The sequence below is a fragment of the Hippopotamus amphibius genome, chromosome X (assembly GCF_030028045.1).
Source record: "Hippopotamus amphibius kiboko isolate mHipAmp2 chromosome X, mHipAmp2.hap2, whole genome shotgun sequence".
In the NCBI taxonomy this organism is placed as follows: Eukaryota; Metazoa; Chordata; class Mammalia; order Artiodactyla; family Hippopotamidae; genus Hippopotamus; species Hippopotamus amphibius.
In genome coordinates, this window is record NC_080203.1 from 89,964,102 (window position 1) to 89,989,883 (window position 25,782).

General features: G+C 35.5%; 1 protein-coding gene across 1 annotated transcript in view; it reads left to right on the top strand.

Annotated features, from left to right (window-relative positions):
* The window catches only part of WNK3 (WNK lysine deficient protein kinase 3), a 182,932-nt gene extending 160,140 nt beyond the window's left edge, over positions 1 to 22,792 (top strand). The window contains exons 21-23 of the mRNA XM_057718521.1: positions 914 to 1,125; positions 18,108 to 18,310; positions 22,463 to 22,792. Coding sequence (XP_057574504.1) covers positions 914 to 1,125; positions 18,108 to 18,310; positions 22,463 to 22,792 — 745 coding nt within the window. The remainder of the gene's footprint in view (positions 1 to 913; positions 1,126 to 18,107; positions 18,311 to 22,462) is intronic.
* The last annotated feature ends 2,990 nt before the right edge of the window (positions 22,793 to 25,782 follow it).

Genomic DNA, 25,782 nt, shown 5'->3' on the forward strand with positions numbered 1-25,782 from the left:
ACAAATATATAGTTTTTGAGTTTTCTTAAAGTGGGATCACAATATACATGTTACTCTACAATTTTTTGACTTAACATTGTCTCCTCTTCATATACATATTTGCACAAATAATCTTTATTCCATAAATTGGAATGGCATATAGCCATTTAAAGTTTATTTAATCCCTTCTTAATGGGCATTTCAGTTTTATCCCATATTTTGCTTATGTAAAAAATGTTGAAGTGAACATCCTTATAGTTTTATGTACTTATGTTAGTATTTTTATAGGATAGATACCTAAAAGTGGAATTCCTGGGTTAAAAGGTTTGTACATTTAAAATTGTCGTCCAATGTAAATACACCATTTTACACACCAAAGAGAAATGTATAAAAGTGCCTGTTTTCTCAGTCTTTAACAACATTACACTGGATATTATTGATTCTTTTAATTTTATTCCAATCAGATGAATAAAATATATTTTTAAAACTTTGTGTTCTAATTAATACTAAGGTTGTGCATCATCTCATATTTGTTGGCTACTTGTATATTGATTTTTAGGAGCTATTTATATATTCTGAATATTAACCTTTTACTAGATGTTACAAATTTTTTCCTGTTTATACTTGCAACATACAATAAAGGAAAGGTTAATATTATCAGTACTATGAGACTTTAATTTTTTACATTATCTTTTACTATATCAAAGTTTTAGAAATTTGTTCTTGTCAATTTACTGAGCTTTTTCTTTATGTCCGATTAGTTTAATGTTGCCCTTAGGAAGGCATTGAACATCTTAAAATTGTGACAGTATTCTGTATTTCCCCATTCTTAATCTAAATTCCTTGTTAAACTTTACTTGTACTGGTAGAGTTCCTTGGCTCATCTGTATGGTGCCTGTGCTGTTAAAATGCTTTCTGCATGATTTTCCTTCAGACACATTCAGGAGGTGGTAAATCTTCAAACCCAGCAGAATAAGGAGCTACAGGAGCTCTATGAACGCCTTCGGGCAATTAAAGATAGCAAAGTCCAATCATCAGAGATTCCTCTACCACCTGCATCACCACGTAGACCAAGATCTTTCAAAAGCAAACTTCGAAGCCGTCCCCAGTCCTTGACACATGTGGACAGTGGCACAGTTGCTACAGGTAAGTCAATCTTAAAAGTGATTTTAAAAAACTGGTCAAAGATCAACAAAATTAGAAAAATAACAATGATAAACTTATTTTTTACTAAGCGAAGATGATTTAAAGGTGTATACATTATTCTGAGATTCTTTTCTACCTTTTTGGTGCTGAATGTTCTTTTATGAAATAATGATGAGGATAGGTGATAGATTTTGGAAAGCAGATGAGTGTTATGTTTTCATTTGGAAAACAAATACCTGGAAGCCCAATTTCAATCCCCAAAGTAAGTTTTTGAAATATTGGTAGTCAGTGGTCTAGCATTTGGAATTTGTTGCGGAGTTTGTTGCTAACCAAGATTATCTTAAAAGTAAAGTCATGTTCTATCTGATGTAAGACATCTTTATTTATTATGAGACTATTAGAAAAAATGTGCTTCTTTGATTTTGTAAAAAGAGAGGATCAGTCTCTACTTAACTAATAAAGAAGTTGTTAATCAGGTCAGACTTCCTTGGTTACACGTGCATAGTCAAGGTGGGGGTTGAGGGCGAACTTTAAGGGTATATGTGAAATCTCAACAGAATTTGTGGTAGGCAGAATAATGGTCCCTGCCAAAGATGTCCATGTGCAAATCCCTGCAACCTGTGACTATGGTCAGTTATATGGCAAAGGGTAATTGAGGTTGTAGATGGAATTAAAGATGCTTATCAACATTTTAAAATAGGGAGATATCCTGGATTATCTGAGTGGACCCAGTGTAATCACAAGGGTCCTCTAAAGTAGAAGAGAGAGGCAGAAGAAAGGGTCAGAGAAAAGATATGAGGAAGAAAGCAGTGTCAGAGATGCAGCATTTCTGGCTTTGAAGATGGAGGAAAGGGCCACAAACCAAGGAATGCAGGCAACCCCTAGAAGCTGGAAAAGGCTGGGAAACTTTGAAAACACAGGGTTTATTATTCACAGGTCCTGGGAGGTACACATCATGCGGGGCCACATAGCAAGGGGTTTGGTCAGGAGGTGGGAAACAGGAGTACATACTAGAGAGCAAGAGCATATAATAGCAGACCTGGGGGTCTTCCTTTATTTGGGTTGAGGGTCAGGTACCTAGGGTTTTGCAGGTTCACTCTTTATTGGTGAATTTAAAACATGAGAGTGGGAATTAAAACACAGGGAGGGAAAAGCAGGATCACTCAAATGATCAGTTATCTAGGTCAACCAGGGCTTTCTAAAAGGGAAATATCATGGGTGGGGTGGCCTGGCTCTTTATCTAGTTGTATAGCTGGCAGTGTGTTTATTTGAGATGGACTTCTTTGAAATGTATACCTCAGCAATCAAAAGCCTAATGTCAGGCACTTACTTATATTACAATCAAAAAAGCGAATTGTCAGGCACTTACACTGCACTGCCTCTTTCTAATCAACCATGGGATCTCATGGTAAAAACATGCCTTTTGAGATTAGCCTTTTTGACTCAGAACATTGTCTTTGCAATTCTTTAAGTTATTTTGTGTTATAATAGCTTGTTCTTTTTTGTTGCTGAGTAATATTCCATGGTATGGATGTACCACAGCTTATCTATTTGTGTTGAAGGATATGTGGGTTGTTTCAGTGTTGGGTTTTACAAATAAAGCTGCTGTAAATATTCATGTGCAGCTTTTCAGTTCACTTGGATAAAATACTCAGAAGTAAAATTGCTGAGTCATATGGTATGTATATTTTAAAATTTTAAGAAACTTCAAAACTGTTTTCCCAAGCAGCTGCATCATTTTCCATTCTCTTCAGCAATGTATGAAACTTCTGTTTTCTCTGGATGCTCTTCAGCATTTGATGTTATTGATATTCTTTATTTTAACCAATCTAATAGGTGTGTGGTAGTATTACATGGTGGTTTTAATTTTCATTTCCCTAATGATTAGTGATGTTGAACACTTTTTCCCTTGTGCGTATTTGCTATCCATATATGCTCTTTGGTGAAGTTCCTATTCTAGACTTTTGTCATTTTTTGTATCCTGTTTTTTAGAAGGATTTATAAAGTTTTAGTGTTAATATTTCCTTAATTGTTTGGTAGAATTAAACAATAAGGCCATCTGGGCCTTGTTTTAATAAATTTATTTATTTATTGGTTGCATTGAGTCTTTGTTGCTGCACACAGGCTTTCTCTAGTTGCAGCGAGTGGGGCTCCTCGTTGCAGTGGCTTCCCTTGTGGAACACAGACTCTAGGCACATGGGCTTCAGTATTTGCGGCACAGAGGTTCAATAGTTGTGGTTCACGGGCTCTAGAACACAGGCTCAATAGTTGCGGTGCACGGGTTTAGTTGCTCTACAGCATGTGGGATCTTCCTGGAGCAGGCGTTGAACCCATGTCCCCTGCATTGGCAGGTGGATTCTTAACCACTGCGCCACCTAGGAAGTCCCTGGGTCTTGGTTTTGTATGTTAGAACTATTAATTAAGTCTCCTTGCTTGTTATAGGTCTATTAAGATTTTTCTCTTTCTATGAGTCAGTGTTTGTAATTTTATAGAAATCTGACCCTTTCGTCTAAATTACTCAATTTGTTGTCGTATAACTATATGTTCATAGAATTCTCTTTTCATTTCTGTAAGATTTGTAGTGATGTCCCCCTCTTTCATTATTTATTTTAGTACTTTGAGTCTTTTCTCTTTTTTTTCTTGGTCAGTCTAATAAAAGGTTTGTCAATTTTGTTGATCTTTTTTTTTGTTGATTTCGATTTCATTGATTCTGTTTATTGTTTTTCTCCTCTTTATTTCATTTATTTCCACTCTAATCTTTATTATTTCCTTCTTTCTACTTGCTTTGAGTTTAGTTTACTCTTCTTTTAAAGATTTTTCTAGAATAAACTCAATGAGATCCATACCTAGACAACACTGACTTTCATCATTTTAATTATGATATGTGTAGGTATGAATCTCATTGATATTTTTTTCTGCCCCTTTCTCTTTACCTTTTGGAACTCCCATTATGCATATTTGTAATGCTTGATGGTATTCTGCAAGGTCTTTGAGGCTCTATTCATTTTATTCCATTCTTTCTTCTTTCTGTTCCTGAGTGGATTTCTCTATTAACTGATCTTCTTGTTGGCTGATTCTGTCTTTTGCTCACTCAAATCCATTATTGAGCCCCTCTAGTGAATTTTGTATTTCAGTTTTTATACCTTTCAACTCCAGAATTTCTTTTTTAATAAAATAATTTCTATCTTTTTATTTGTATTCTCTATTTGGTGTGAGATATTGTTATCATACTTTAATTTTTAAGGCATAGTTTACTTAATTTTGAATGCATTTTTAATAGCTGATTTTAAAGGTTTTGACTACTAAGTCCAAAATGTAGGCCTCCTTCAGGATTTTTTTTTTAACTCCTTTTTTTCCTTTTCTGTTTATGTGGCATACTTTCCTGTTTCTTTATGTCTCTTAATTTTGTGATGAAAACTGGATGTTACAGATTATAACAGCTCTTATATCAGATTCTTCCACCCCCTTCCTCACCAAGGTTTGTTGTTGCTGTATTTCGTTTGTTTCTTATTGTGGTTATATTTTCTTGTTGCTGTTTATTTAGTGATTTTCCTTCACTAATTCTGTATTCCCTGAGTTCTTTGCTAGCCATTGAGTTCTTTGCTAACTAAAACATTTCTAAAAAAATTTTAAAGCCTGGTTTTATGCTAGGGTTTACACCTGAGCCAGTACAATTAGTGGTCAGAAGATTTTATTAAATACCTTGTCTGGTTGTTGTTGCCAAGGAAATCTTTGTGAGAAGGCACATCTTCAGGCTTCAGTTTGCAAGACATCCTTTGAATTTACTTCGTGCTTGCCCAGGAACTCAAGTTCAGCCAGAATTGAGTGACTACTTCCTTCTCCTTTTTCAGGTCTTTCCTGGCATGGCAGACATTTACATTCCCAGGAATATGTCAGAAGTTTTCAAAGTTTCCTATGGTTGTCTAGTTGTCCTAACATTCTTTTTTAATTCTAGACCAGGCTTTTATTTGCCCCAACTGAAATCATAGCCTTAAGCATCTGAGTTGTTGCCAGCACTTTCCTATTGTTTCAGTAATGCCCTGGAGGTAGCCCCTTACCTCCCCTACCCCCCATACCCATGCCTGGCTGAACTCTGAGTGAAATCAAATATCCACCACACTAAGAATAGAGATTTTCCCAGGTTGTTGCAAATTCAGACAAAATATTGACTGTGCTCTGGGGATGGTGTTTTTAAGGGAACTCAAAAAGAGGTCTGTTTTCCCCATTGTCTGCAGTGCTGCTGGCTTTTGGCTACCACAAGACTGAGCTGGGGAGAAAGGGGGGATGGGAATTGCCACAAATTAAAAATGTCACAGACCTTAGTAGTTTGTCCTGGGTAAGTGATTTTTTATTATGTTCTGTGTCTTTGGATAATTGTCAGAGTTCTGAAATGGTTGGTTTTAGTTGTTTTGCCCATATTTTCATTGTCTTAAGAGCAAGTTCACCTAGGTCCTTACGCTGCATTTTTTGAAGGCATTCTCCTCCCTCTTTTTCTATTTTCTGAAAAAGTTTGTGTTGAATTAGTATTTCTTCTTTAAACGTCTAGAAGAATTTTCCAATGAAACCATGTGGGCTCAGAGACTTTTTTTGGAGGTTTTTAACTGCAAATTCAAATTCTTGAATAGTAGTTTTAGGATTATGCAGGTTATAGATTTCCTGTTGGGTGAGTTTTGGTAGTTTGTTTTTGAGAACTTTGTCCGTTTCATGTACGTTGCTGAATCTGTGTGTTTAGAGTTGTTCATTATTTTTAATGTCTTTGATATCACCTCTTTAATTCCTGGTATTTGTAATTTGTGTCTTCTCTTTTTTTCTTCTTTGTCAGTCTTGATAGAGATTTATCAATTATATCGATCTTTTCAAAGATCCATTTTTGGTTTTATTGATTGTCTCTGTTGTTTTCCAATTTTAAATTTCACTGATTTCTGCTCTTATCTTTATTATTTCCTTCCTTCTACATGCCTTGTATTTATTTTGCTCTTTTTCTGGTTTCTTAAAATGGAAGCTTAGAATTTTGATGTGAGACCTTTCTTTTTGTAATACAAGCATTTAATGCTATAAATTTTCCTTATAAGCACTACTTTGGCTGTATCTACTAAGATTTTTAAAAATTAAGCTTAATTTTGGGGAGATATTTTTAGATTTACAGAAAAATTATTAAGATAGTACAGAAAGTTTCCGTATATCTCGCACCCAGTTTCCCGTTATTAACATCTTATACATTAGTATGATACATTTATCACAACTAATAAACCAATCTTGATACATGATTGTTAACTAAAGTCCATATTTTACTCTGATTTCCTTAGTTTTTACTTTATATCCTTTTTCTGTCCCAGGATCACATCTAGGACACCCACATTATATTTAGCAGTCGTGTCTCCTAGGCTCCAAAAACCTTTAACAGTTTCTCAGAATTTCCTTGTTTTTGATGACCCTGAAGTTTTGAGGAGTACCAGTCAGTTATTTTGAAGAATTTTGTTTTTGAACACATCTTTACTTACTGGTGTTGGGGAGGAAGAAATTTTCCTCTGTCTTTCTAGGTTCTTCTCACTGGTCTAAGAATTAAATTAACATGAAACAAATCAATAGGAGAATATCAAACAAAAGTTTAATAACATGTATACATGGGGAGACCCAGGAAAACTGAGTAACTCACCAGAATGACTGAAGCCCTCACCTTAAATACTGTCTTTAGCTAACAATAAAAGAAGATGTTGGGGTACTTCAAAGGGGAGGAAGGCAATTCGCATGAAGATGGAAAAGCACATATTTGCTGGGCCATGCAAAGACAGTGGGACACAGAGTGGACTCTGATCTTTAGCCCTGCCTAGAGTTTACCCCACCACACCTAGCCCTATATCTCTGGTGATAGCTCTATACTAGAAACAGGTCCTCTATCTAAATTATTTTAGGCAGTGAGAGGGAGATCAAAGTTTCTTCCCAAGTCATTTGGGCCTTGATTATTTTTAGCTTGAAATACTCCACAAGCCAAGGAGATATTTTGGGGTGGAAAGTTTTGCTCCCCTACATGGACACCAGAAGATTCTCCAAGCTCATCTTGTATATTTCCTGCTCCTAGAAGCCGCCATTTCCACAAGGAACCATAATTCATTTTATTGGCGAATAGATTAGAAACCAAGATCTGGGTGCTTGGTGTGCTCATTGCTACTGGGGTGTGGTTGCTTCTAGGCCCTTTTAGCTGACAGATGAGGAAATATATTTATGCATGCTAACTTATATATATCCATGTCTATGAATATTTCTGTATGTAACCATCTGTTTCTATATTAAGGTCCATTTGCATTCATTATTGATATCTCCAACTCTAATCCATTACCATATGGATTATATAGCCTTCTTCATTTGTTTATCCATAACCTCCCAGTCTGCTTATTTAATTATTCAAGTCAATATAAGGTATAGTGGTTTCAGATTTGTTAATTTATACCCCAGTGGGAAATACCTTTATCAACTAGAATGCAGTGCTTATGTATAGCTTCTTTTGCCTTTAATATTATAGGTGCGACTCATATCCAAAGTTATATAGGTCAGTACTTGTTCCTCTACTCCTTTATGTGAGATTCCTTTATACATTTGTAATATGATAAAATTCTTTTGTCACATTCTGCGTTCCATCCAGGGATCCCCTGAACTCCTAAATGATTTTTTTAAATTTTCATACATTAAAGTTGATTTTTGTGCTGTAAAGTTTTATACTTTTTGACAAAAGCATTCCATCCTGGGATCTTATGACCTAAATATTTTAAAATTTTTTCACACATTAAGGTTTATTCTTTGTTCTCTAGGATCCTCTATGTTTTGATATGTTGTATGTAGGGTTTTCTTCAGTCCCAAATATTTTCTCATTTCTCTTTGTTCCTTTCTCATTTCTCATTTCTCTTTGTTCCATGGTTTATTTGGTGAAGTGTGTTGTTTAATTTCCAAGTGTTTCAAGATTTTTCTTATTATCTCTGTTACTAATTTGTACTTCAATTTCATTATGATCAGAGGATATATTTTCAGTGGTTTTGATTACTTTCAATTTGTTCAGGTTTGTTTTATGATCCAGGATATGGTTTATTTAGGTGAATGTTACATGTGCACTTGAAAATAATGTATGCCTTGTTGTTGTTTAGTAGTTTTCTATAAATGTCAGTTAGATCTAGATGTTTGAATGTTATTGTTCAATTATTTTATGTCCTTGCTCATTTGTTGTGTGCTACTTCTCTTGTTGACTGAGAGAAGAGTGTAGAAGAGTCCAACTGTAATTGTGGATTTGTCTCTCCTTTCAGTTCGGTTAGTTTTTGCCTCATGTATTTTGACGCTGTTTTGGTAGTTACATAACAGCATTGTTATGTCTTCTTGGTGAATTGACTCTTTTATCATTATGTAGTATCCCTCTTTATTCTTGGTTATTTTTGCTTGCTTTGATGTCTAGTTTGTCTAATATTAAATATCCATTCCATCTTTCTTTTGGTTAGTGTTTGTGTGGTGTATCTTTTTCATCCTTTTAGTTTTAACCTGCCTATATTATTATATTTGAAGTGAGTTTCTTTCTTTCTTTCTTTCTTTTTTTAATAGTTGTGGCGCACTGGCTTAGTTGCTCCGCGGCATATGGTATCTTCCTGGGGCAGGGATTGAACCCATGTCCCCTGCACTGGCAGGCAGATTCTTACCCACTGCGCCACCTAGGAAGTCCCTGAAGTGAGTTTCTTGCAGACAGTTTATGGTCATATTAAAAAAAAAATCCGTTCTGTCAATCTCTGTCTTTCAATTATTTTTAAACCATTTTTAGTGAATGTAATGATGAGTATGTTTGCATTTTGGTCTACCATATTTTAAATCTGTTTTCTGTTTATGTTTTTTATTCCTTCTCCTTTCTTACCTTCATTTGGTTTATTTGAATGTACTTTTAGTATTCCATTTTAATTTATGTATTATGTTTTTTCTTTATTTCTTTGTGCATTTTTAACTGGTTGTTCTAGGGATTATAACTTTTCAGTCTACTTAAAATCAGCCTTTTACTACTTCAAGAGGAATGTAGAAACCTTACATCCATATAGATTTCTTCCTTCTTTATAATTGTCTTATGTATTCCATCTACATTTATTCCATCTACAAAACTATATCACACGGTGTTATAATTTTCATTTTAGCTTGAGTTTCAGAACTCAAAAGAGTACATTTATCCTGATATCTACCATTTCTGTTGGTCTTCCTTCATTTCTTCTCTTTCATATTTCCTACTTTTATAATTTCCCTCTGTTTGAAGATCTTCTTTTAGTGTTACTCTTTTAGAACAGATCTGCTGGTGACAAATTCTCTTAACTTTTTTTCATCTGAGAATGTTTTTTTCCACACCTTCATTCCTGAAGGATATTTTTGCTCTACACAGAACTTTGGGTTGACACATATCATTTAGCATTTTGAAAATATTATGCCACTTCCTTCTAGCTTCCATGGTTTGTGATGAAAAATCCATAGAAATTTCAATCATTATTTTCCTGTATAAAATGCATTGTTTTTCTCTGGTTGCTTTCAGAAATGTTCTTCTCTTTAATTTTCAGCAATTTTTCTGTTTCATTTTCAGCAGTTATTGTGTATGTAGGCATGCGTTTCTTTGTGTTTATTTCTGTTTTGAGTTCACTGAGCTTCTTGAACACGAGGATTTATGTCCTTTGCCAAATTTAGCAAGTTTTAAGCTAATAGTTCTTCAATTTTTTTTTCTTATCACGTTCTTTTTTTTACTCTCCTTCTGGGACTTTGATGACACAGATTTTAGAGTTTTTGATATTGTCCTATAGGTCCCTTAGTTTCTGTACATGTTTGTTTTTCAGTCTTATTTCTCTGTTGTTTAAATTGAACTTTGGGGGTGGGGTGGGGGGAATGAGTGAACTAGGTGAGGGAAATTAAGAAGTACACACTTCCAGTTACAAAATAAATGAGTCACAGGGATGAAATGTACAGCATGAAAAATCAGGGATGAAATGTACAGCATGAAAAATATAGTCAATAAAAATGTATCTGTGTGGTGACGAAGGTGGTCAAAAGGTACAAACTTCCAGTTAATAGATAAATAAGTACTAGGGATGTAATGTACAACATGATTAATACAATTAACACTGCTGTATGTTATATATGAAAGTTGTTGAGCGTAAATCTGAGTTCTTACAACAAGGAAAAAAATTTTTTTCTTTTACTTGCTATCTATATGAGATGATAGATGTTCACTAAACTTATTGTGGTAATCATTTCATGATGTATGCAATTCAAGTCATTATGCTATATGCCTTAAATGTATACAGTGCTGTATGTCACTTATATCTCAGTAAAACTGGGAAAAAATTGAATTTTCTTTTGTCATCTCCCTTCTGCTATTGAGTTTATCCGAGGAGGTTTTTTGATGTTTTTTTGTTTTGGTTGTTGTATATTTTTTGGTTCTAAAATTTCATTTATGTTCTTCTCTATTTCTTTGTTAAGATTTTCAATTTTGTCAGTGGGTTCGGTTACCTATTTGAGCATTTGTTTAATAGCTGCTTTAGAGTCTTTGTCAGATCATTCCAACATCTGTATCATCCTTGAATCAATATCTGTTGGTTATCTTTTCCCATATGAGTTGAAATTGTCCTGGTTCTGTGTATGCCAAGTCATACTGAATTTTATCCTGGACATTTTGAATAGTCTGGGACTCTGGTGCCTTTTTTAAACCCTATGTAGAATATTGACATTTTTGTTATAGGAGGTAATTGACCCAGTTATTTTTATCTTATGAGTTCCAACCTATCTTCTATGTTCTGTTCTGTTGTTCTAATGTCAGTTCAGTTGTGTTGCCTCTGTGGTGCTCTTTGGACCTATCCCACATGTGGGTCTCCTAGTGGGTCTCAGCCTTGGGAAGTTGTCTGATAGTTCAGTTTTCATGTCTTTGGCATGCTGAATAGGATTGGATTCATGTATGCACAGCTCAGTAGTAAATCCAGGAGTTCAAAAATAACTTTCCTCAGTTCCTCCCTCCCTGTAATACTTCCAGTACTTTCTGATTCCCAGTAACTCCTTTTTTTTTTTTTTTTTCGTTCCTCAGCCAGACATCTGGGATTTTAGTTACTCTGCTCTCTTGTGCACACCTACCACTGTGCACATGTTCAGGGCCAAGCTTTGGGGATTAGAGAGAGCAGTAAAGCAACAGTGATTGTCTTCACTCTCATGGGACCATAACTTCACAGATCAGAAAGAAGGGGTCCCCTCTCTCAGAGTTTGGTTTCCATGAGCTTCCAGGGACTCTGCCACTACAGGATTGTTTGGGGGTAGGGAAGAGAGTACAGAGAAAAGAAGAAAAAAATGGGAATTTCCATACATTATGAGACTGTTAGAAGTTTCCTTTCCCATTTCTCATGCCAAAAGTAGAGGATTTCCTCTGGAGATTTCTCTTTGAATACCCTAGTGCCCACTTCTAGTTTAACCATGGGATAGCAGATAGGAAAAATTGGTAAGCTCACTGCCATTTTAATGGTGCTTTGAATTTTGGTCTTACTCCCTAGTCACCTGCTACTGTTAAGTCTTCAGAATCCTCAGATTGCTGCTCCATGCATTCTGTCCAGCTTCTATGGTGAGACTAAATATGTTAAGCCTGTCTGCCATGCAGTATGTAGCTGCTGATGTCTCTGCTCAGTTTTTCCCCCTAGTTTTTATTTTTAAGCTTGACTGCCTGGGAGTGACCTCTATATCAGCATTGCTTAGTGTTCAGCCAGAGATTGATCAGAGGTTGCACGTAAACGCCTCAAGCCTCAAGGGCTTCCACTTTCTGATGATGGATCTGTGTGTGGACTGGGAATATCATTTAAACTTGAGGCCATATCCTAATTTGACCCAGCTTTCATTTTCCTCTAGGATTTCTCACGCCTGCTCTTTGCATGTCCAGGCTCTGTCAGCCAGTTATGTATGTATGGTTTGGGCCCTCAAGTTTATGCTGTGCATGTGATGATATTCCAGTTAACCTGAGATATGTGGAGAATTGATCAAGCCTGCTATGGTTGTCTCACTTCCCAGATCTCCCTGTTAACCTCAGGTTAATGGAGATACTGCTTCTGAAGATCCAAATCAAGTGAGTTACCTATGGCAGCAGTAGCAAAGCTTACTGTTTTCTCAGCCTGTACTGCTGTGGTTGAATTGCTGGGCAGAAAGAGCTGGTGCACAGGTAACAGAAGCAGCCCTGGGCGAAAATGCCACAGATAACACAGTTCTTAAAAGTTGAGTAGTTTTCATGAATAACACTTCTGATTTTGTTGTATGCCTTTGGACAAATTCCAGATTGCACAGAGAGTTTTGTACAGTTTTATTACTGCTTTTGAGGGAGAGGATTTGAAAACCTCCTCATTCTGTCATGCTGAAAGCCAGAAATTATTTTTAGCAGGTAGAAATGACAGTATCTAGCTATTAAACTTCCATTAAATTAACTTATTTATTAAAATGTTTAGATTGATTCCTAAGCAGACCTAATGTGAAAATATTATTTCCCTAAATGGGAGCTAAATTAATCTTCATTTTACATTACTAATAAGAAAAAAATATCAAATTGTGCACTTTAAATATATGCAGTTTATTATATGTCAAAAAAATAAGTTATAACTATATGTGCTGGCCTAGAGGGTTGTTGTTATATATTAATGAATACGAGATGCAAGTTGCATATATCTAGATCTGTCTATATTATGATCCCATTTTTGTGTAAAATAGGGGGAAACCCTATATGTTTATAGTTGCATAGAAAAAAAACTCATGTGGAACAAATATACACAAAACTGTTAAAAAATAAATAAAAATAATGCTACCAGGAGAAAAATAAATAAATAAATAAGTAATCTTCATTTTCTCTTTCTTTTAAGAATTCATTGAAGCCAAGTTTGCAAAGATAGGATGTTCCACACATATCTTCTAGTGGTTTTATTACTTCATTGACTATTACAGAACCAAGTGATTTCATATTTCTAGTTCTAATAGCTCTCTTTGAAAGCTTGCTGACATTTCATGTTTTTCCCATTTGGCCAAGATTGGTGGACACAGTTGTTGGCCTTAGCACAGAATTTTGTAAGCTGTGAGCAAGGAGTTAATAGGTGTTACATGGTCAAATAGGAAATGTTGGAGTCAGTCATATAAAAATAATTTTTTTTCTCTGTGGAACCTCTTAGATCCTTTAATGTGCTAATATGAATTGAGAATTTTCAAGAAAGGAAATAAGTGTACATTTCCCAAAACAGTTTTACCAGAGAACCCACTTTTCACAGAGTACATTTTAAGAAGCACTGCCTTAACATATATACAAAGATCCACATCCATCTTTCCCTGCCCACAGTTATACCTGTTTTGTAAGAAACATGAACTGATACATAATATTGCAATGTAATGGTATCTAAAATGTAGGTATGTGGTTAACTTATAATATGAGCACTGTGCTAAACTATGCAGAAAAAAGTTAACATAGCAGGCACAAGACTGCTATCTTTAGAAAGACCTGTTTCCAAGGTTGGACCTTGGCTGGTGTGTGGGAACTTGGTTTCCCTTTCTTCCCTAACTGATAAGTGTAGTTCACTTTGCCTAGATTGTTGGTACAAGTAATGTGATTTATGCCGAATACATGTTTCCCTTCTTAGAGTCTGGCATTTTGGTAAATGCTAGGCAAAAGGTGCCTTTGTGACCAGTCACCAATAAAAACCTTGGGCACTGAGTCTCTATTGGGCTTCCCTGCCAGAAACTTTCCCATATGTTGCTGCATTTTTTGCTGCTGAGAGAAAGGAGCATACTCAAGAATGCTCCCTCACCATAGGAAGAGAGCCTAAGGAAGTCTGTTTGTGAATTTTTCTAGATTCCTGTGTCTTTTTCCCTTGCTGATCCTATTGTGCATCCTTTTGCTGTAATAAACTTAGCTATGAATACAACTATATGCTGAGTCCTATAAGACCTTCTGTTGAATCACTGAATCTGTGAGTGGTCTTGGGAGCCCTGAAACATAATTGCATTACATAATCTCAATCCTCAAAACGTCTCTAAAGTGGGTAGAAGTTAGTCTGTCCTTATAGGCAAGGAGACTACAGTTAGTGGGGTTAAAAAAATCTGACTGACTCTAAAGCCTTGGCTGTTCACTGTTATACTGCATTACCTCCCAATAACAGAAATCGTGTCTGCAGTGGATTGAAAGGAGGCAATAGGAGATCATCAAAGGTGATAGTGGTCTGAGACTGCTTCGTTCAGGAAGTAGGATTTGAGTTGGTGTTGAAAGGTAAATGGACTGGATTAAAATTGATGAAGTGGAGTGTGAAGAGTATTGTCAGTAGGTACAACTGCATGATATAAAGGCATGCAAATCATACAGTGTAAGATCTACTTGGGAGAAAGAATTTAACAGTTGGGTGAAATGGAGGGTTTACATTACAAGGTTTTTTTCCCCACACATTTAAAACAATTTTTTTGGCAACTGCCATAGCTTATCTATGCTATAGTTTGATGTACGATAGTATATCTAATCTAACACATTATTATGTATTTAAGGTTAATGAATGATATAATGTTTGTTTAAGGATAATAAATAAGATAATGTATGTTTACATGTTCTGCAAAGACAATCATGACTACCAAGGACTTTGCCACCAAAACAGGTTGAAAACCCACTATTGTTAGTACTAAGAAACTATTAAAGTTTGGGTTGTTGGGGGGGTTTTTGAGCAGAGGAACGAAATGATGAAAACAGTATTTAACTGGTATTAATTTGGTGGCAATGTGAAGAATGTATTGGCTAGAGCTAGGGAGTGAATCTATTTAGATCATTGCCATCATAACAGTCCATGTATGAGATGATTAAGAGTTTAGAGAATTATGGAAGTGAAAATAGACAGGAGACACTGTATTGGATGATTAGCCATGATGTGGCAATAAGCTGGATATGTGTGTGAAGGGAGATCCAAAGGGTCTGAGTCTGGGTGGTTCGGAGAAAATATGGTATCTTTAACAGAAATATGACATTTAGGCAAACTGTCATGCTAAGACCATGATAGGCTTGACTCTAGGTGTATTTAATTGAACAATTTATTGACATTAAATCGGAGAAACACATTTGGGAGTTGGTTGTGAGGTTGGATTGAAGAGAGATCAAGATTTGAGATTAAGAGATGGAAACATTTGCAGTTGGTTGATTACTGGAACTATCTGAATGTAGGAATCAGTCACCTTGGGGGAAAAACAAAAAAGAACACCAAGGACTGAACTCTGATTTTACTCATTTCATCAATAAGAAATGAATATTAAAGAGCACCTTTGAAGTTAACAAGTTATGTTACTACCTATCATAAAACACATTTGAAGAGTACTTCTTTTAATGTGCATTGGTCAGGTAATTTCTGGTTTGTGAACTTTAATATGATATGAATAACTTTTAAATGAAATCAAACAATAAATGTTCCTTCCATGTGTAAAGCATAGTTAGTCACTGAATAACATTCAGTAGGGTATACAGAAGTAAACATACAGTGTCATTCACAGGAAACATATAATGTTATAGATCATTGTTACCTCAATAATTAATAAATAAATAAATAAATAAATAAATACTTGTTTGGGTTTGTTATTTCTTCCTCCACTTGTTGGCAATTGCACCAGTAGTGCAGCAGCCATCATTGGCCGCCAATTGAGTGCTCAAGATCACTTGTTCCACCAGATTTGTACACAAGAAAAATCCTGACATTGGGTTTTCCATTAGTACGAAATGTTCTTAAATGAATGACATTGAAACTTAGCTCTATGTAACAAATTTGTTTTAGAAATTAAAGGGGAATGAGCACAAAAATACTCCAGATTAGCTGGGTGGGCAGAAATGCTGGCACTAATACGTATATATTTCTGGCTATCGTCTCCTTTTTGTTCCTACCTGCTGACATTTTTCTAGGCTAAGAACACAGTCTATAAAGGCTTCAGCTCCAAAGTCTTCCCCAACATTGTTGTGCTATTTGTTTGCTCACTGGAGTTGGCAGAGAATCAGATGAATGTGCAGAGGAATAACAGGAAAAAATGATACTTTTATTATAGGCTGACTTGTGTGTCCTTGGGTTTTAAGTCTTAAAAAAGTACATCATTGTAGTACATCATGATTGCCCAAAATTAGTAAAAATTATTTTTGTAAAATGCTTTTGTGTATGAGAATATGTTTCATTTAATTCACTAAACTCTTCTTAAGCAATTTCTCTTTCATTTAATTCACTAAACTCTTCTTAAGCAATTTTCACTAATATGTTTCCATTTAATTTTTTTGTTAACAAAAGTCCATACTTTATTTTGATTTCCTTAGTTTTTGCATAAATTCTTTTTCTATTCTAGGATCCCATCCAGGATACCACCTGATATTTGCTTGTCATGTCTCTGAGCTCCTCTTGGCAATTTTTCTCAGACTTCCCTTTTTTTTTCTGTTTGTTTTTAAATTTATTGAAGTATAGTTGATTTATAATGTGTTGATTTCTTCTGTACAGCAAAGTGACTCAGCTATATATATATTATATATAAATATAATATATATTATATATATATTCTTTTTCATACTCTTCCATTATGGTTTGTCACAGGATTGACACAGATTTGACTGTAGTTCCCTGTGTCTATTTAACTTTTAATCTCCTTGAATCTAAGCCTTCAGTAGCTCAGGGGTCATAGAGAGTGACAGACTATGTATAAGCAGTCATTGAGATTATCATGTTCCTCCTTATTAACCAATTTTCTTATCCTTTTCCCAGTTTGTTGTATGGGTTAGCATGGTACAGTGGAAAGCACACTGACCAAATAGTCAGGATACTTGGGTGCTAACCCCAGCATATAACCTCAGCTGTTTACCTTCTGGACTCCAGTCTTTCCATCCCCAAAATAGAATGATACTTGCTGAGCCTATATTACGGGCCTATTATGAGTTTCAAAGAAGATAAAGAAAAGTACTTTGAAAGTGTTAGTATGGAGGCTTCTTGCATTATCTTTTACATTTTTATAGTTTTTCCAATTAAAAAAAGTATTATAACAATTGTACAAGATATTTTCACATGTTAATTTAATTACATCCCTGTGTTATTGTGCTTAAATTTCACAAGTGCATTTCCTAAAATTCGTTTTAGATCCACTCTGTAAGTTTTGATGTAAATCAGAGGAACTTTATGAATCTTTTCTACGAGAATGATTTAGTTAGCCTGTGTAATAGTACTAAATAATTTAAAGACTTAGTGTGATGTTCAGATTAGGAAACTTTTTAATGATGGAGACATCTGTAATTGATTTCTTTCATCTGTTTGGACATCTTGTGCTCCAGAACTCATGAGGCTAACAAACCATCTGCCTCCTTGTTTCTGCTATTCTAAATAGACATTCTTTTTACCAATAATAAACAGAAATATTGGTTAAAAATTAATTGAGATTCTAGTTTTCTGAAGATTGTTGAAAGTCAGTGTGGTATATTGTAAAGAGATAGTTCTTGTTTAGGCTTTAGAGTTCCAGGCCTGGCTCTGCTGGTAACTAATTGCAAGAACTCAGCCATGTCACTTTACTTTTTCTGTGCCTCATTTCCCCATTATAAAACAAGTGGTTTAGATTAGACTTCTAAGGTTCTTTCCATTTTAACTTTCTGTGATTGTTTTTTAACTCTTCTAAGTATCTATTTGAGGAAACTGATATGATTAGAGGTCATACTATTTTTGAGATACTATTTATTATATTTGACTTATACCTAAGGTGACCATATAATTTGCCACCCAAACAAGAGGAAACTGGTCAGAGTGAAAGGGATACTGTTAGTAATTACACTAGGACAACAGCTTTAAACCAGAACTGTCCCAGATAAACTAGAATGTCTGGTTATCCTATCTATACCCAATATGTAGGTCTGCATTATTGGCCAAAAAAGAATATTTGTTTATCAGTTTTAATTCCTTTTCATGGTTTCTCTGGTTTTTTTTTTCTTCTTATAGATCCACTGTGTGTGGAAAGTAGCGCAGCATCATGCCAGCAATCTCCAGCTAGTAAAAAAGGAATGTTCACAGATGACTTACACAAACTGGTGGATGACTGGACAAAGGAAACAGTAGGAAATTCTCTTATTAAGCCAAGTTTAAACCAACTTAAACAGAGTCAACAGAAACTAGAAACAGACAACTGGAACAAAGTATATGAAGTAAGTTGTTTATACCTGACCCTCTTTATTTATGAGAACTAAAACCATAAAAATTGATTCACTTAGGCCTATGGTTATAGTCACTATGAGACAGTGGTGTCACTTGACAACATAGGGACTTTCATCCTTGTCTAGATTCATTATGTCTTTGAGCAAATTATCTTTTAAGCCAGGGGCCAGCAGACTTTTTCTGGGAAGGGGCCAGTAAGTAAATATTTTCAAGCCATATAGTTGTAACTACTCAGTGCTGCAGAAACAGCCATAGACAATACATAAACAAGTGGGTGTGGCTTTGTTCCATTAAAACTTGATTTGCAAAAAGAGGTGGCAGGCTGTAGATCGCAGACCCTTGTTTTAGGCTATTATACCTGAAAAAAATCAAATATCTAAAAGAAAGAATCTGGGGTGAGGGTTAATTCAATCTTGTGGTGCAAGAAGAATTTAGGTTTTGAGGAAAAGCGATCTTATGTTAGCTGTACATCAATATTCTCAGAGCCAATAAGTTATCTTATGTATTCAGTATGAAAAGAATTTTAAAGATCTTTAAACCAGAATATTATAAAAGGTGTCTTATGTTTATGGTCGAGATGTCTAGTTAATTGCATATGGCCTTAGTCAGGTGTACGTGCAATTGAAATGTAGAAAGATGTCCACAATGCATTCTGGAGTGGGAAGAAGGCAGGCTCACAGAATAGTATATATAGTGTTTATGTAAAATTCTATATATTAGATAAATGTATATATGCATAGAAATAGGAAAAGCCATTAAAACATGCTGGATAGTGGAATTTGGGCCTTATTTTACTTTGTACTTTCCTGTGTTTGAATTTTTAAAGTAAGTATTTTTTTCAAAATGAGTAAATCTGTTAAAATGTCGGGGCTTAGAATCTGAGCCCACATAATTGAAAGAGATATATCTGAGTGTGTGTTTCTATTGTTTGTGTACACATATGTGTGTGTATATATAGTCATTGCATGTAGTTTGGTAAAGAGTCTGAAAATAACATTTAGTGTTAACATTGAATAAAAATTTTCAAAAGCCTAGATTTTCCAAACTGGTAAGCAGCATATCTGCTTGAGGGCTCTGTGTATTTATATTATTCCTGGCACCGATTTATACACAGATAGTATCACCATTGTAAAAATTGGAAGCCTTTAGAAGCAAATTTCAAGGCATAAATGCATTTGTGCTGCCAGTGAGAGATCCTCTGACCACCATGTGAATGGAGGCCTTTGTTGATGAGTTGGAGGGTGGTTTATTGTGGTATAATGAGGGATGCTTGGAAGAAGAGTGAGTAGAAAATAGAGTATGAATAAAAATGGTGAAGGTCTTTATACAGACTTATGTTCCAGTGTCAGATCAGTCATTTACTAGTTGTGTGACTTTAGACAAGTCATTTGTGCCTCAGTTCTCATGTCTTTAAAACAGATAATACCTTCCTGCTTTGCAGGATTACTGTGAGGATTAAATGAGGTAACATCTATAAAGTGCCTAGCACATAGTAGTATCCTATATATGGTAACTATTTTTGTATTTTTAGGTTCAGTTGATTATATCTTTGTGTGGAGAGCTCATCTCACTGTCTAATGTTCTTGCATGTTACTGTTCTGTAGCCTTAAAAAATTTTGTCACAATTATGTGCCAAGCCCTCTGCTAGGCACTGGGTTTGATTAGCAAAAACAAGTATGTTCCTTATTCTCATGCGACTTAAATGCTGGTGGGACAGTTAGATATGAACAGACTTGTATAAATAAATATAAAATTGCAGCTGTAATAAGGACTACAAAGGAGAGATATAGGATACCATACAGTAAGGAAAATTTGACCTAGTAAAGGGAAGTCAAGAAAAGCTTCCCTGAGCAAGTGATGATTGAGCAGAGATCTTAAGGATGAATAAGTGTTAACTAGGTGAAAAGGAGAGGGAATATAATTCTAAGTAGAAAGAACAGCATATGCAAAAGCCCTGGATGGGGAAACAGAGACTGAAAGGACTGAAAGTAGGTCCATTTGGCTGAAGTGAAGAGAGCAGAGAGGAGTTGGGGCACAGTGAATCTAAGGAGGTAGGAAGGGTCTTAAAAGTGGTGATGGGGACTTCCCTGGTGGTCCAGTGGTAAAGAATCCAGCTTGCAATGCAGGGGATGCTGGTTAGATCCCTGGTCAGGGAACTAAGATCCCACGTGCTGTGGGGCAACTAAGCCCACCTGCAGCAACTAGAGAGCCCGCGTGCTGCAAACTACAGAGCCCACGCACTCTGGAGCCCGTGCACCACAACTGGAGAGAAAACCCGCATGCCACAACTAGAAAGAAGCCCACGTGCCACAACAAAAGACCCTGCATGCCACAATGAAGATCCTGCGTGTCGCAGCTAAGACCCAACACAGCCAAAAAATAAAGAATAAATAAATAAATTAAATAAAATACATTTTAAAAAGTGGTGATGATAAGTAACTTTGTCTTTATTTTAAGAAAAATGGATAGCCATTGAAGCCCTAGGGTTGACATGATCAGATTTGCTTTTTGAAAAGATCACTCTGGCTTGAAGCAAGAAAGATTATTGAAAATAAGGGTAGATGTTGGTAGACCAATTAAGAGTTAGTCACAGTAGGCCCAATAAAGAGAAGTTCAACAACTTTTTAAATCAACTATACTTCAATTAAAAAGAGAGAGTGAGAGAGAAAAGCTGAGATGAAGAGACGTGAACAAATTCCAAGAAAAGTTTAAGAGATAAAATGGACCGGATTTAGTGATGGAATTGATGTTTGGCAGAGGGGAGGTGTCAAGGCAAGGTTTCTGGCTGGTACAACTGGCTGTCATTCCAGCATACCAATCATCAAGAAGGGGAACATGAGCAGGCAGTGTGTTTTGGTAGAAGAAAATCATACATTTGGTTTTGGTCATTTGAATCTGAGATGCCTTTTAACTATCCAAGAGAAGATTAAGTATAATAAGTCATCTCTAATTCAGTCTTTTTTAAAAATAAAAATCACATTGTTATTGTTTGTAAAATAATAATGTTTGTTATAGAATTTAATCAATGCAGAAAAATACACAATTTTAAAATAACACCTCCAAATCCTACCACCCAGAAATAATTGTCACTAACTTTAAACATCATTTCAGATACCTGTATCTGTATATGGATACATAGAAATAGGTTTACAAAAATGTGATCATACTATATGTGCTATTTTAAAATCAGAAGTATTTGATTTTACTTTAACAGAACAAAAGTACCAATAAGAAAAAGGGATTGCTGGACTTAAATAAATGTTTTTTTTTCACCTCAAGAGATCTTGTCATTCATTCTTGAGTCAAGCTAAAACCCTTTATACTAACTTTAGTTTGAAACTTTAGTTGAAAGGGTTTTAGCTTGACCATCAATTTAGAAGAACTAAGAATTTGGGACTGATACCAAGCTCTCCTTTAAGTAAGAATTATTTACTTCCATTTAGACTTATTATTCCCATGTGCATAAGATTTCAGTGATCTCTATGCATACACATATTCACTATACAATATAAGAAGAAGAGTCAGGCAAGAATATATTTTCTTAGTACTGCCAAAAACGTAATTGTCCTGAGTTTAAACTTCCAAAAATATAACAGAAATGTCAGACTTTAAATAGTAGAAAGAGGTAGGGAGGTGACATTGAGCACCTTCTATATGCCAGGCTCTTTCCACTATGCCACACTACATCATGCTCCTCTGTCTCCAAAGAATTATGTAGTAAGATGGACATTATTATTGTCTGTGCCTCTGAATGAGAGAATGCCTGGGATTGGCAGAAGGAAGTGAAAATAGAAGAGTAGTGCTAGCATGAGAAAAGGAGACACTAAACTGTGAGCAGAAATTTAGCAGGGGCCTTGGAGTTAGCTGGAACTGTGTTCAAATCCTCAACTATTAACTTGCTAATAGTGATGGGTGTTATCATTTTTGAGCTTCTGTTTCCTCATCTAAAAATGCCTGCCTTGCAGGGCAGTTACAATGATGAAATGAAATAAGGTATATAAAACACAGAAGGTTACTCCAAAAATGGTAGACACTCAGAATAATAATGGGAGAGTAGTAAGCCAAAAGGAATAGGAAGGAATATAGATGGGTAAAAGCATCTACCAAATAAACTGATCTTTTGTTTTTATTTTTTTTGTTAGAATACTCCATCTACTATGGGCTACACATCAACATGGATTTCTTCTCTGTCACAAATCCGTGGAGCTGTCCAAACCTCCTTGCCACAAGGACTCTCACTCCCTTCATTTCCTGGGCCATTATCATCATATGGAATACCCCATGTTTGTCAGTATAATGCTGTGGGCGGGGCAGGGTATCCAGTACAGTGGGTAGGAATTTCAGGAACACCACAACAATCTGTAGTAATTCCTACCCAATCTGGGGGACCATTCCAGCCGGGGATGAATTTGCAGACGTTTCCAGCTTCATCAGTGCAGAATCCATCCACGATCCCTCCTGGTCCCAAGTGAATCAGAGTAGATAATGAAGAAAAATATTTTCAGGACATCTAAGATATTAAACTTTCTTCTTCTTGGGTTCTGCCATATTTTCCCTCATTTTGAGTTTACTTTCCACTGTATTTTTTTTTGTCTGTTTCAATGTAGTATTTGATATAGCTCCTCATCCTATAGAACTGTGCAGTTTGTACATAGAACACTGCACACAGAAATGTTTTTTCACTTCAAATCCTATCCTCTTTGATACTTGATTTTTTTAAAAATACCGTTCCGAATGCTTTAATAAGCTCAGCTTGAGCATTACCATTTCCAGGACACTTTCCATGCGTTGCTGAGAATCCCCCATTTTTTATTGCTGCTCTCTGCAGCTGGATGATACTTTTCTTTAAAAGGTATAAAATCTATTTAAATTTATATTCCCCAAACATGGGCAAAGTGAGACCCTCCACCAGCTGGAGTCTTATGGGATTCTTCACATGTTCATCTTAGGTTTACCTTTCGCAGAAGGCAGGGTAACTTGCTGCAGGAAACGTTTTGGAGTATAAAATTAGAATAACTTTGTCAACCAATATAGAACATGAGCCCTTTTTAATGTGATTTTCTTCCCGTCGTCACAGCAGTAGGAGTGAAGCCTTGTTTTAGGTGAGGCGGAGAGAAAGGAAAAAACAGAACTGTAACAGTTCCTTGATTCTGCAGATACTGTAGCTGCTTTAGGATTTCCATAGTAATTCAAAGCAGCTATCTCTTTGTTTCTCATGTGCACACTACATTGTTTTTGAGCATCTGAGAGGCATTGGTTTGGCTTGCATTCTTTTGCAAGGGATATATTGCAGCTGATATGAATCTCATTTTGGGGGAATCTTTGTGTTCCTAGCAAAGAGGATTCAAGTTACACCTCTATTAATCCATTCTTCTGAAGTGAAATTTACTTGACACAGTAGGTTTTGTAGGTTTTGAGACTTACACATGAAACACTGGCTTACAGGGTTCTAAGAGATGTGGGGTATACACTGTCCTGCAGTAGATGGTAGACCCTCAAAGGATACTATTTAAGTTGCCCTTAGCTTTTTTTTTTTTTGGATTACCTTTTTTTCAGTTGTTATAGTTTTCTTGTTAGCATCTATAGCATCTTAGATGATTTTAGATCTTAGATGATTTTGGCAGCCTCTTTAGAATCTGAGAGAGATCACTGTCAAGTTGCACTTTACTGGGTTTTATCCAGTTTTAGGAGGAGGGGAGGCAATGTCAAAATATATGCTTTTGGTTTTCAAGAAGATTAACTGTAATAATCTTAAAAGCCTGGTCACAGAGTTACCTAATTCTCAGTCTGTGAAACCCAAATAGAATTCTAAAATGGTATTTATCAACTACTGCATATAAACATGTTTAAAATACTTTTCACTCTGAAGATTTCAAGGTCATTTCTAGTATACATTTACCTAATAACGAGTTCTGTCTGCTGGTCAGCATTCCAAATGATCACCCAGCATTTCTGTTGACAGATTTTCCTCCATATTCCTCTAAAAATTTTACCCCATGATCTTGCCAGGTAATGAGAAAAACTTTATGAGTGTACCTTTTTTTTTTTTTTTTTTGCACAGTCTACTTTGTGACATTGAGTACCCTCTTTCAAAAAAAAATGTCTTATGTTGCTTACCTGAGGATCACACTCAGCATCATGAAGATTCTGTTGCTATCATTTGGGGGCATCCAGGGCAGCATTTTGAAAATTGCTGTTGATAAGAGCCACAGTTTCTTTTCATAAAACATACGCTGGTTTGGATGAGTCTTTCTAAATCTTATGTACAGATTCTTCAAATTTCTTCTGCAGTATTGGTTTGCTTGAAGTGGTTTTAAGACATTAGTGTAATGCAAATTCTTGCATTGCAGTTTTCCATGTGTACAAAAACAATGTGCCTAAAATCCATAATTCTTTAAAACTGCTTGTGTTTCATTATTAGAGTTGGCTTTGTGTGATTACATTGAGACTTACAACCTATAAAGTGAAAATACTGCAGGTTTTATGATCCCTTCTCAAGTTGCAATCCTTTGAAACAGTGTACCCCAGGATGAAAAAAGCTGCATGGATGACATGCATAATTACATTTATTAATGGCTGCTCTACATCATATGTCCCACATTTTGCCACCACCTCTGTTTTATGTGTAATTCATCATTCTTTTGCCTGCAGACTTTTGCAGTGCCTTGTAATATTTAGAATCTTTTCAGATTTTTTGCTGGAAAGAAAAGTAGTCTTCTAAAGTTTGAAGATGGTGACTAGTATACTGCTGTCTCCATGCTGACTGCAGTGGTTGGGTTAACATATCTGTTATGTAAGCATTATGTATATGTAATGTGTGTAAGTTTAAAAATACAGAAAAGAATGAGTTTGTGCAGAAATGAAGAAAACAGTGTTATTCACATCACTGTGGGTTTTTAAGTTATTTTTTCCCATTACTTAAATGTTTGATTCAAATTATAGTCACTTTGACTGTAAATATTAGCTAGTTTTCTATCTAGGGGTTTTGCATTATCTCATAATTTTGCTAAATCATATGATAGTGCTGTTTTCATCCTTGCTGAGGTACTTTTCCTCCCCAGAAATAAAGCTCAGAAATTCCCTTCTTACTTAACAAAAGAGCCTACTATATAACAAAGGCCTTCTTCCCATTTCCAACACACACACACAAACCTGTCCTTTCCATTTTCCTTCTTGTAGGAGCAAAAAAGGTTATACTAAACCATCCTGCTTGTAAAGTTTTTTTGGGGGTAGTCTGTATGTCCAGCCACCATGTTTACTTCTCAAAGTGCAAGTCTGATGAATAGTACTGTATCTCCATATGTGGCAATGTGAGCATTTCATCATGAATTACCTGCTGCTATGTTTGTGAAGTTGGGTGTAACATCATAAGAATATGAAACCAGTATTGGTGTAAATCTAATGAAAATAACCCTATGTATATTTGTAGCAGTCTTGAATCTCTAAGGCGATTTGCTGTAGT